The following is an 11,942-nucleotide window of genomic DNA, read 5'->3' as shown; positions in this document are numbered from 1 at the left end:
TCCTGCCGGTGCCCATTGTACTTGCTGGGAATTAAGAGGATGTCGGCTGCAAGTTATTATTTGTATTATGTTTAAGAGATATTGATTGCTGCAGTATACCGCACAATCGAAGAATCGCAAAGATTATCAAATTCAAGAGGTGCTGCGGATGTTGTTTTCCCTTTAGACAAAGTCACGGCTTTTATAATATGGAGTCGTTTTGAACAGATCGCTCCTGTCGGTCCCGAACATGCACAGTACTGACATGTTGCCACGAATATTGGACTAGACTCAAATGCCACCTTCTCTGTATATTCGATTATATCTTGCAAACATTCGTATTGCAACATTTTCTTTAGATTTACCAAATCTGCGGCAACCAGTTTTTCCCTGAGTTGGCTCTCCTCGTGCCGGCTCCGACATAGAATAAAGCATGCCAGTTATCAAAGGCTTTGTATTACTTGTTACGGACTTATCACTGCTTTAAAAAAATATACCGACACCAAAAATATACCGACACAGCGACAAAGCAGCGCCAGGGTTACGGATGTTTTTCAAAGTTGCAAAAAATTATTTACGTCTAAAAATTTCCCAATTAATAACAGCGCGGTCGATTTCAAAGCTTACGAGGAAAGAGTAGAGTAGTATTCCACAACAATGTGATGAAGAGTCTTTTTAAAGTCATGTACAAAGTAGTTTTTGCCATACGTATAATATAATATCCATATATATTGTTCTTAGGGCGTCTGTAGGGGTGCGCACGATTTCCCGTATATTAAGTATTATTAACGTTGTAATCTGTATGCTAGTACATGCACAGCAGCAAACAGATCTGGCACTTAAAAAATAATGGTACTAGTACTGTTATTTCGCTCCTGTCGGTCACAAAAGGTCGTAAGTTTGTTTTGTTACGTACTTCTTAATAATACTAATAATGCATTAAGTAAAAATGCCAGTATAGCTACAACGTGTGTATTGCAATCGTACCAGTACGTTGATTGCATTCATTTGCTATTATTAGCGTAGCAACAGCTACCGCGCTGATTTCGTTGTAAGAATGGTGGTGCATTCTGAGTACTTACAGTACGTCACCTTTGTGGATCGTGTGTTTTTTTTCACGCTGCATGTCGCATGTAATACTAACAGCAGAAGGTACCCAGTAAATCTTGAATAGGTTTGTTCTGTGCTTTTCCCCTATTTGCCGCCACAGTTTCTATACGATGAACTTGGCTTTTCCTCGCGCAACCACTCAGCTCTTATTCAGTTCTGTTAGCGGGCAATGGGCACAGACAGGACAGCGGATGGTTCGCACCATCTTCTCCAGCAAAAGCTCCGGCTCAGGCAAGAGCTTCAAGGTACGTGGATTGTCTCATCGCAATAAATATAGAAAAAAATTAAAATCAGTGTTTTTTTAAAAGTGCACTTACGTTGTAATTGGAAAAGTCTCCGGGTGGTTCTTAGTCTCTACTCGCATGTAAACAATCTTTCTGTAGGGAAATTTAGAAATCAGGAAAAAAACGAACATATTATTATTTTGAACGAACAAATACGTACAAGGCTGTTTATTTATAAAGGCACACTTCAACTGCACTTCTAGTGCGAGATATAATATGCGCATAGTCGTTTAAGCATTACGTAATTACCTGCAAAAATAAGTTTTACTCTTTAATTTGATGGTATCTTATGACTTGGAAAATCAGTAATAGCATTTAATTTGTCAACATGTAGGAGGGCGACACGCTGCCCAATGATTCCGTGCTGGTTGAGAATGACCCGATGAAGAAGCTCTGCGCCTCGGAGATCTTCGGCCAGAAGAAGGCCGTCATGTTCGGCGTGCCGGGAGCCTACACGCCGGGATGTAGTTCGGTTTGTACTGCCGCGCCAAAATACATCCCGACTGCAGCCATAGTAATTTCTCACAATAATCAAGTCTTGTGTGTGACAGAAACACGTGCCTAGCTATTTGAACCGCCACGGTGACTTTCAGAAGAAAGGGGTGGCCACCATCGCCTGCCTCTCCGTCAACGACCCCTTTGTGTAAGTTAGATCCAGTTAATCGATCCGCTCATTCGGTGATCTTTCAGATGCACTGTGTATACTTTGTCTTTTGCAGGATGCAAGCGTGGGCGCGAGAACTAAAGACCGAAGGCAAAATTCGCATGTTAGCCGACCCACAGTGCAAATTCACCAAAGTACACACAATGCGTCAAAAATGCCGTTTGACACCGGCTTAAAAGCTAACTCTTGTGTTTCTTTAGGCCATTAAGATGGAGAAAGACTTTACCGAACTTTTGGGAAACTGGAGGAGCAAAAGGTCACCACTCGCAGAAGGATTATTTTGCAAAGATAGAAATTTCCGTAAACGTAATGTTGGCTTTTGCAGGTTTGCCATGATTATCAACAATGGGAAAGTGGTGAAAATGTTCGTAGAGCCCGACGGCACTGGTGTCACTTGTACTATGGCCGACAACGTCCTCAAGGCCTTAACGGAAGATGACCAGTGTGCACCTTCCTAATCAATGTCTAGCTTCTTTCAATACAGCCATGATGTTAGCCGTCACAAATCTATTGCTTAGTCGCATTATTAAGCAAAATTTAACCTGCCATCATGATTTTTGACATAAACGTCTCTGATATTAACAATGTGGATAGAGTTTACGTAATTGTGCTCATCGAAAGAGCCAACACGGGGCAGAAACGCCACAAAATTAAGAAACGTGACCTTTATGGCACTCTATGTTTTGTAAAGAAACAAATTTTACTTAATCAAACGCATAAACACTGTCGTATAAGGCAAAACGTGGCAATTACTGAGAAAAACCGTATGGAAGTCTTTGTATACAGGTTGTATTATTTTTTGCGTTGATCGGAAGTGGAGTTTGTTTTCTGTTTGGAAGTCGTGGTGGACTGCTTGGCAGGATGGGAAGAAGTGGTGGAGCTGGAAGTGCTGCTGCGCTCATCGGAATCAGATGGGACATTTAGCAGTTGACCTTTTTTAACGGGAGTCTTCGGGTACACTCGGCCTTCTGTAAATCAATGATTGTTGTCGCTTTTAGTATTCTGTCACGACAATGGTAGAGGTAAATCACTGTACCGCGGTCCTTGATTTTCTCGTCAAATGACACGCTGCTGGGATTCTTTTTTCTCTGGGAATGGGAGTGATTTGACATAGTTCAAGTAATTTCTAGTTCATCCCATGAATTATTTATGTTTTACAGAAAAATATGCAGCAAGTCTCCAATATAGAGAGCCTGCTTGAAGGATTATTTTCTAGCTATAAAATGATCAAGCAAATTGTTTAAACAGTTCTCTGCAGTATTATTAAAGTATACTGTCATTAGTTACTGCATACGATCTGGTGCAAGTACGTACATATACGTACCTGCACTCATCGTACAGATACGTATCACGTACCGCACTACTGGAAAGTTCTAATAATGACTTATAAATATTGCCATTTTACTTTAAGTGTTACATTTCAGTTTTAACTTTTAAGTTAACTCTTTTTACAAGAAATACTTTTCCTTTAATGATGCAAAATACATTTATTAGTCTATGTACATGTGTTTGCTAAACAGTATCAATCCAACTTACTGTTATACAGTAGTTTAGAAAACAAACGGCAGCAATGCAACATAAGAACGCTAATTATTATCGACTGAAAAAATTTTGTTAAGTACAACGTTATTCTTATCGTAACTTATGTACAAAACATGCTAAAGTAAGGTACGAGCATCGGGTTAGAAACAAACACTTTCAATATTTTACTGGAAAGAAATTCCCAGTGATATAAACATTACTTATTACTTATTTCATTATCTTCCTATGCATACATATTGCATTGCAAGAAACCTCTCCGGCTTCGCCTTCCATTTCTTATGATCCACGGCTGGCTTAAACGAATTATATTATTTCGTTTTATTTCAGCAAATGCAATGACTGCATTGCCAGTTAATGTGAGATTTTTAAGCAATCTGAATACTCGAAGTCGGGCTGTTGGTGTTTCCCTTCTAAAAATTACAAACTGCAGCTAGCGCTTTACTGCGATAGTAGCTCGGTCACTCGCTCACCTACAGTAGCGATTTTTCTCTCTGGACACACTCATCTAGGAATTTTTTTGCTACCCACTGCCCACTGGGCCCACTGGACATTCCAGTAGTGGCCTAACTGAATGTGGACATCCGGCCAGGGTAGTCGTCCATCAGCACATCTGTATAGCGTTATAGCGCTCAACACTTGAATACTACTAGAGTAGTAAATTTTGTCAAGATGGTACGTAATAGCTTTATCTTTGATTGGATAGGGACATGCGGTAGTTGTACATTTGCGCTGTTAATTAATCACTCATTTATAGCTTACCATCAGCTTATTTAGAACGCTGGATCTCCAGATTTTGGGAAGGATTTTAAGTACCACATAGGCACATACAGCTTACCGTAAGCTGAAAGTAAGTACTTCTACGTGTAGTGGTTTCAACACTGCCACAGCCATAGTCGAAAACTGTACAAACGACGAACCACGCAACTTAACAAGATAAACATTATTATTAATAATAATAGTAGCACCATACTATTGCTGAACCAGTTAACAAGTGTACAAAATTTTAAATTACTGTAGTACTTCTTCACAAAGCAGTAAAAGGCTATTAATACATGAACGTGCTGTAATTTCTATGCACTCGAGTTCCCATTAAATAAAGCAGCACTTATAATTGTAAGGTAAAGGTACTTAGTTTCCACAGTGTAGTGAATGCCATTGTCATAACAGGTAATACTCTTACATAATTACTTATATCGCAAATGGGCCGCACTAATAAGTGCAGCCGAGAAGTTAATTGAGTTACGCTAAGGCTATGGGCTACGGCAAAAAGATGCGGCACGCGATTCTCATAATTATTGTGAAATGAATATAAAAAGAAGATTGTTTGTATATGTTGGTTAAATTACTGGCATATAGCTTGAGGTTGGGGCTGGTGGGCGCGAAGGATTCGCCTTGTCCAAGTGGAAATGATACCACAGGCTGGCGGTGGGCAGATAACCGGCACCCAGGCGGATACGGGGTTCACCGGCCAGTTTGCGGGGTATTTTGTCGAAGCTGGTGAGGACGTTCCCTTTCAAGGAATTTCCTGCTGCAACCGCCGGGGCTTTTGGTTTGGCAAAAAGCCGTGAGAGTACCGCAGCGGCCATAGGTGTTCGTTTGCCCAGGTACCACTGGGCTTTGGGCGAGCCAGAGTTTTTGGTGACGCGCGGCGAAATAGTTCCGTATGAGGATGCAAATTCTTGGCGCTTGCAAATGGAACCTGCCCAGAAGAAGAGCTTATGCTCAACTGAACCAATAGAATCAATTGAACCAATCGCTAAACCACGTTACTGTAAAACTGATCAAAGGTCACCAGTTACTTGTGCTAGTTACTAGTGCTGTGGAACGCCAAACTTGCAGTATTAGGACAAGAAAAACTTTAAAAATTTATTATGATATCGTATTATATGTAATTTCGTGCAGCTGGATTGTGGAGCTTTGTTGCTTTTATTGGCTAGCCATAAAAAACATCACTTAAGGCTTTCAATGTTATTATCCTAATGAAAACCTTTCTCCATCTGCAGCTGCGAATTGTCGAGAAACTACGCAGCTATTTTGCCCCGTTAAAGTCATCATAGAGACAAATGAAAAAATAAAAAAGGGATTGTATTCGCGATACTCTGCGATAATTAAGTTTGCTCAGCCAGAACGTCAACCATACTACAAACATTAGAGTATCATTAAAATGTGTACATCTGCTTACCAGCATAACGGCACGCTGGCATCAGAATGGGGCTGGCATGCGAGGTCAGTGCACGCTGCAGGATTACGAAGGCCAAAAAGGAGATAAAATATTTCGCCATAATAGCGATCATGCTACGGAGCCATACTACAGGCAGTAGCTAACCGGCGACACAACTGAACGTTTCTCCAGACAAAAAACGATAATGGGAGCAGCATGGGATGCGCAGTAGCGAATTTTATAAGAAGCGGCGATCCGCTTCCCGTCCGTCGTGACCCACGCTGTCCTGCAGCTGTGCGCTCGCTGTTGCTACATCCCCCCATTTGCATCATCCATTTTGCTGCCGGTCTCAGCGTGCACGTCAGTGGGCATATCAGGTTGATAATAACAAAGGTTGACGCACAGGGGCGACACCCACATTATCCGGCACCGATGTCCTCCGACGTAAAGGTCAGCAGCCATTTGGCTGATAGCTGGTGCAGCGCAGTGGCTTAGGCTGTACGTAATAGTACTTACGGTTAGTTATACAAATTTCTGCGCCACAATGTAACAGTGTAAGGAATTTTTGAATTTTTCCTCCGGTGAACGCGTCAGCATCATATCAGTTTCACAATATTACACGTAAATTGTTGTATCTACTCCGTAAGATCTGACAAGACGGTATACGACAGTTGCAAACGGCAAAAATTCAGAACTAGAAACGAAACGAGTGATTTATCATTGGTAATGTCGACTATGCTTCATGTTTGTAGTATCCGTAAGTAACGTAAGTTATATTGTAGCACCCAGATAACTTGACACTGAATTTATTTTCGAGTACATTCATCGACCAGTAGGCGTACTGTAGCGGCTCGATCAAGTGGCACCACAGAGTTTGTGTATGGGAAAGCAGCACACACGCAGCGTGTGCATGCCCATGCGTTCACATGCACGATCAGTGCACATATTGCAGGTGCTGATTTCCCGTACACAAACTCTGTGGTGCCACTTGATCGAGCCTCTACAGTATTACTTCATAAGTTCAACCCATATTGTCATGAAAAACCTCAGTAAATAATTAACGCCACAATGGAAAATGCTGATATAAGTACTCAGTCTCTTGCGCAAACTTGCAAGCCCTCCTAAATTACTGTATGTGCGATAGAACAATTAAGTATTATCAGTACTTAAATAAATTCAACATGCAAGTAATGCAGCGTATGAGTGAGTGAAAAGGCCGTGAAATACCAAAAATTCTCAACAAAAAAGATACTTAATTATAATACAAAAAGAGACAGGAGCCAGCCGATACTAGCTGCGGTCATCTTGTGCATCGGCGGTCAGCGCCGTTGTTTCCCCTTCGTCACTTGCATTCCCTGCGGTGCCACCGCCGCCAACGGTCTCATCCACCCGCTCCAGTATCAACTGCGCACACATTTCCATGCCGACAATATCCTCGTATGCCGGCGGCGAGAACTGTTCATAACCCGGCGGCGCCTCCATGGCTGCCTCCCCGCCTTGTTTTAGGAAGTTAACTTGGGTCCAGCGTGAGGCGAAGCCCAGTCCAAGGGGACAACCACCGCTGGGCACGCCACTCTGTGCCCCTTCCAGCAACGCCATCTCGCGGGCCTCGGTGAGGCGCTTGCGGTACCAGAGGCGGTAGGCGAAAGTGGAGCAGGTGAGGAGTTTGAAGAAGATCCAAATGCAGGCCACGATAGCCCAGCAGACGGCGATGCTCTTGATGGTGTTGATCCAGGCGCTGGACGTGTAGTAAGAGGAGGCCAGCGGACCGGCGCCAACCACGCTCTTCCGCGGCAGTTTGGTCGGCCGGCTGCTGAACGGCAGGCTGGCGCTCCCATTGACAAAGGATGAGTGGTTGCGGAAGCGATCCATGGCTGTAAATACATAATTATGAGTTTGATATAGCTATCTATGCATGCAGTTATTCAGCAACTGATTGTTCGCAAGCAGTAAAGAACTGCTTGAATAATCCCTGATTCTGAAAACTCTGTCAGAGTATTCACATAACTAATCATCATATACGAGTATTCTATAGCGCTTCCAGTTTTATAGTTGCTTTTGCTTGGTCATTTTCAAGCTGCATATACAAATTATAATATATATTTTATTTTATATGTACATTTGCTTTGTATGCTAATATGCTTACAATTAGGCAACCGAATATGCCGGATCGAAAAGCAGTTTTGCTTTAGTGATTACACCAAACAAGCTCAACATAGGCAGGTGCATCTCAATCCTTTAATCAAAATGGTGGCGACGTAAATGCCAATGATCGCGTTTTCGACAATAATTTTAAACTGACCAAAATCTAGCAGAACTTAAACTATACAGTTAAACAGGTGTAATCATGGATCGGCACAGCAAACCTGCAAGCTACAGGAATGTATAATCACTGTTGATATGCCACGGATACTGGCTCTTCTGCATAATCCTAATGTGCCTGCAATATGTATTCAGTGTGCCTGTGCACCGGATGCACCGGCGACCTTTAGACGCATGAGACACAAGTGATTTGCAGGTTGAGTTTTGACGCCGCACACAAAGACTGCCCCACGTGGCTGATAACGGCTGATTGTGGGGGTACGGATCAAATGAGCACTGGAGTAATCGCAGCTGTCCTTCCATTGGCTGATCCTGATGGTGCGACCAGCATGGTACGAATTATTGCCCGCACGGTTTAATCAACTCTCCGGCGCAAATACCAAACAATACTGCGAAATGTCTGTGCCGTCGTTGACGGAAACCTCACAAGTCGATTGGCGATCGCCGTTATCCTGAAAACTATCTTACAAACTAATGTTAAATCCATTTTTCCTCTGGCATAGGTATTTAAATAGTAGTTTCTTGTTGTTCCATCAGAAAATATTTCAGTTAAATAAGAAGAATTAAATTCAAATTAAGTTTGGTAAGGTTGCACATGCTAATCATAGAGCGCGTTTAAGCGCCCCGCCGCCGCTTCAAGAAAAGTGCAGCCTTGTACCACAATTAATCTAATTATGGTGCATTATACTAAATGCAATCTGGAGTACAGAGTTTCCCAACGATGATAACATTAGTTTTACCCACACGGAAATTATTGCAGACATAACTCTAACATGCCCCTGCGGCGCTGCTAAACAAAATATGATTGTACCTGGTATTAAGGTGGAGGAATTCTGTGACTGATCTTTCTCTTGCTGTCCCTTCGCAGCCGCAACCTCCAGCGGCAATGGCGATCGCTTAACATCTAATAATGGTGAGATTGCCGCGCCGCCGACAACCAGATCCAGGCATACAACAGCAATTACAATGTTTTTTATGTAACAGGGTGACATGATATACGCATTTTGCAAAACACTGCTGCGTTGGTTTATTTGGTGTCTGTTTCTTGCAGAAACGTTTATTGAAAATGCAAACTAAACAGCACACAGCTTCGAGGAATTTCTTTAGGGAAAACAATGTTTCCGCGCTTATCATCCACCAGATGATAATAATACCTGATTCTAATGACAGTGGTTGTTGGATAAAATATTTGTATCGTACACGATAACATATACCGGCTGCATTGTCCCAGTTTAGATAAGTCAAACCTAAAGGCTTGATGATAGTTTACAAGTACTTACCTTACCTTTATAATGCACAATTTGTGCAAGTCTTCCATGTGTGGTGTTCAGTTAAGACAATCTCGTAGCTCGTAGTACGCGCGATCTCGTAGTCGGGATCAAATTAATTAAGAATTTAAGATGGGCGGGATCACTTATTACGGTACCTCATGGGCAGCATCGCGTTGAATCCCCCATAATAAATAATTTGTTGGGACCGAATAGCAAATTCTACTATTTGGTATCAAAGACATGCAGTTAAATAAGCCCTACCTGATTTAATATTGAGTTGTAATACGGTATTTATTGCATTGTTATGTGGCACGTTTCAGTGGTTTATCAGGTGGGTTCTAGCGCGTAATAATAGTGTATGTACGTACTAATGTATCATAAACTATAGATAATTGGTAAACCCAAATATCGTGTGATGCTTATTACAAAGCCGATATTTTGATTCTTGTTAAAACAGAAATGCGGTACTATAAATCCTTAAGGTAACTGGTCGCGGTAGTTACGGCATTTCAGATGGTCTGCAGTAGCTATATTTTCGATAAGCAACCAAGCTTATAAAGGTCATGGCACGCCAGCAAACTGTTTTCTGGCTCATTAACCATTTTCATTGCAAACTAATTCCAGTTTTTGAGCCCTGTGTTTCTAAATGTAAGATCGAGCTACTCTTGCTCTGCATTTTGCAAAATACTCGGCAAAAAGTGACCGCCTATGTAGCGTTTTATAGTACACTAAAAGTGCACGTCGACCAGATTTTCTAGGAGGTTTATGCAGATAGTTTTATTCTGAAAAGCGTTACACGGAGGGCGCTGTTAAGTACTAGCAACTTAAATAAAGCTCAAGATAATGAACTCATTAACCAAGGATGTTGGCAGCCAAGCAGGCGTTGCAGACGGAAATCGGTGGGCAGACGTTGGCGTTGATGGGCACCTGTACGCCGGCTCCATTGAGGGCGTTGATTGGCACCAAGCTAAGGAGACCGCCGCCACCAGTGTTACCGCCACTGATCACCTGGGTATTTGAGTTGCCGTTGTTCTGGCACTGTGCCATCCCTAAAAGATACCATATTGTTAAAGTTCCACAGTTTATTTATACTATAAATTATCGCTTGACGGGGGCAATAAGGATCTGGTGATTTTCGTATGAAACGCACTTTCTGCTTTTTTTGCTGTAGGCGTCAAATAAGGAAACATGCAGAAATAAGTAATTTGACACAGCAACGGCCATTCTAGACAAAGGTCACTTTCACTTACCGCACTGAGCTTTTTGTTCGGCGGTGCAGCTGGCGCTGCCGCCGGTCAGCTGTCGGCGCTCACGAAGAACACTGGCGCTGGTGCAGGCTACCAAAAGAAGGGTCACCAGGATGATCTGCATGGCTGTTGCGAAATAGAGCTGGGAAACAGAAAGTTGTACAATTTCGTATTTAATCTGCACCGGTTTGATTCGGACTCGTATGGTTTTCTCGCAACCATCCAGTTGTTTATATACGGATATGCTCGAGACAAAGTATTGAAATAAATTTCTGTTAGGTAAAACCCTATAATTCGAAATAGAATGTTGTCATTTTGCCGGGAGCCGCATTCAAGTTTCACATGCACGCAAAAGCCGAGACTGTTGAACGCATTGTCAGCGCTCATCGGCTGACTTGGGAGGAGGATTGTACCATTCCGCGGAAACGTTCTGGCTTTTACGCTGTCTCGGCTGTCGAAATCGAGACGTTGCGGCAACGAATAGTATTTCAGGCTTTCAGCAACCACACAACAGTTTGGTAATTGCTTTCTTTGTATAACACACTGTCAACTGTGCAGCGGTGCTGAAAAATGGCTGAGTTAGAGAAGCGGAATAACATATTTCTACAAAAGACAACAACTAGTGCGTATTTTTAGCGAAAAAGTCGCACCGCTGACTGGTAACGTGACAGTGCCCAGTTTCCGTTAATTTCCACTGATTAAACGTTTGCAGGCTTGCAGCCAGGTTGTTAGTAAAGGACATATTCAGGATATGGCAAGCCAATTGGTCAGCATCTGACTTTCGCTTTAGATAATAAATGCGTAATGCAAAGCGTAATTTAAAAATTATAGGAATTTGAAATAGGAGCTATACCTACCGGGGCTATATGCCCGGGACTTTGCTATCCGCTGCACTGTACAGAAGATTATAAGTACTCGCACATACATATTGCTGGGCTTTAAAACCCGGGCTTCGAAGTTACGCCCAAAATAGCGCACGCCAAGCCGCCATGACGGTTTGGCGAACCATAGATTCCAGGTCTACACAAACTGTCATAGAGTACAGATAAGACACGAGTACAGTTTCACAACAACCTTGTCTCCAGGATTTCCAGTATTGTATGGCAGACTCCTTGCCCTCGTCGTCGGCTCTGCCGCCACTAACCTACTAAATGCGCTCTTGTTCGTGCTAAAAGTTATCAACTGACACCGATGTACGATAACTGGTCTTCTTTCAGGATGTCACCGAGATAGTTTTGCGAGCGAAAACGAGAACAAGTCAGAATCTCTTCCATCAGTGTCATACCAAACTCTTGCGGAATGGCTTACAAAGACATACAAAACAACTCATTGCCTTGCATACTAATGTTATTTTTATGCATA

General features: G+C 42.4%; 3 protein-coding genes across 3 annotated transcripts; 1 reads left to right on the top strand and 2 right to left on the bottom strand.

Annotated features, from left to right (window-relative positions):
* The first annotated feature begins 1,025 nt into the window (after nt 1–1,025).
* LOC129593363 (peroxiredoxin-5, mitochondrial-like) lies at nt 1,026–2,701 on the top strand. The gene is made up of 6 exons (XM_055489635.1): nt 1,026–1,334; nt 1,708–1,845; nt 1,925–2,016; nt 2,093–2,171; nt 2,238–2,293; nt 2,363–2,701. The coding sequence occupies exons 1-6, from the start codon at nt 1,200–1,202 to the stop codon at nt 2,493–2,495; spliced, it is 633 nt and encodes a 210-aa protein (XP_055345610.1). The 5' UTR covers nt 1,026–1,199; the 3' UTR covers nt 2,496–2,701.
* Nucleotides 2,702–6,598: 3,897 nt separating this feature from the next.
* LOC129593351 (uncharacterized) lies at nt 6,599–9,180 on the bottom strand. The gene is made up of 2 exons (XM_055489613.1): nt 8,874–9,180; nt 6,599–7,614 (listed from the first exon to the last, which is right to left on the bottom strand). The coding sequence occupies exons 1-2, from the start codon at nt 9,052–9,054 to the stop codon at nt 7,031–7,033; spliced, it is 765 nt and encodes a 254-aa protein (XP_055345588.1). The 5' UTR covers nt 9,055–9,180; the 3' UTR covers nt 6,599–7,030.
* Nucleotides 9,181–9,918: 738 nt separating this feature from the next.
* On the bottom strand, nt 9,919–10,783 carry LOC129593356 (uncharacterized). The gene is made up of 2 exons (XM_055489618.1): nt 10,584–10,783; nt 9,919–10,382 (listed from the first exon to the last, which is right to left on the bottom strand). The coding sequence occupies exons 1-2, from the start codon at nt 10,702–10,704 to the stop codon at nt 10,186–10,188; spliced, it is 318 nt and encodes a 105-aa protein (XP_055345593.1). The 5' UTR covers nt 10,705–10,783; the 3' UTR covers nt 9,919–10,185.
* Nucleotides 10,784–11,942: the final 1,159 nt, after the last annotated feature.

The sequence above is a fragment of the Paramacrobiotus metropolitanus genome, unplaced genomic scaffold (assembly GCF_019649055.1).
Source record: "Paramacrobiotus metropolitanus isolate TYO unplaced genomic scaffold, Prichtersi_v1.0 Parri_scaffold0000061, whole genome shotgun sequence".
Lineage (NCBI taxonomy): Eukaryota > Metazoa > Tardigrada > Eutardigrada > Parachela > Macrobiotidae > Paramacrobiotus > Paramacrobiotus metropolitanus.
This window is presented reverse-complemented; position numbering and strand designations above follow the sequence as displayed.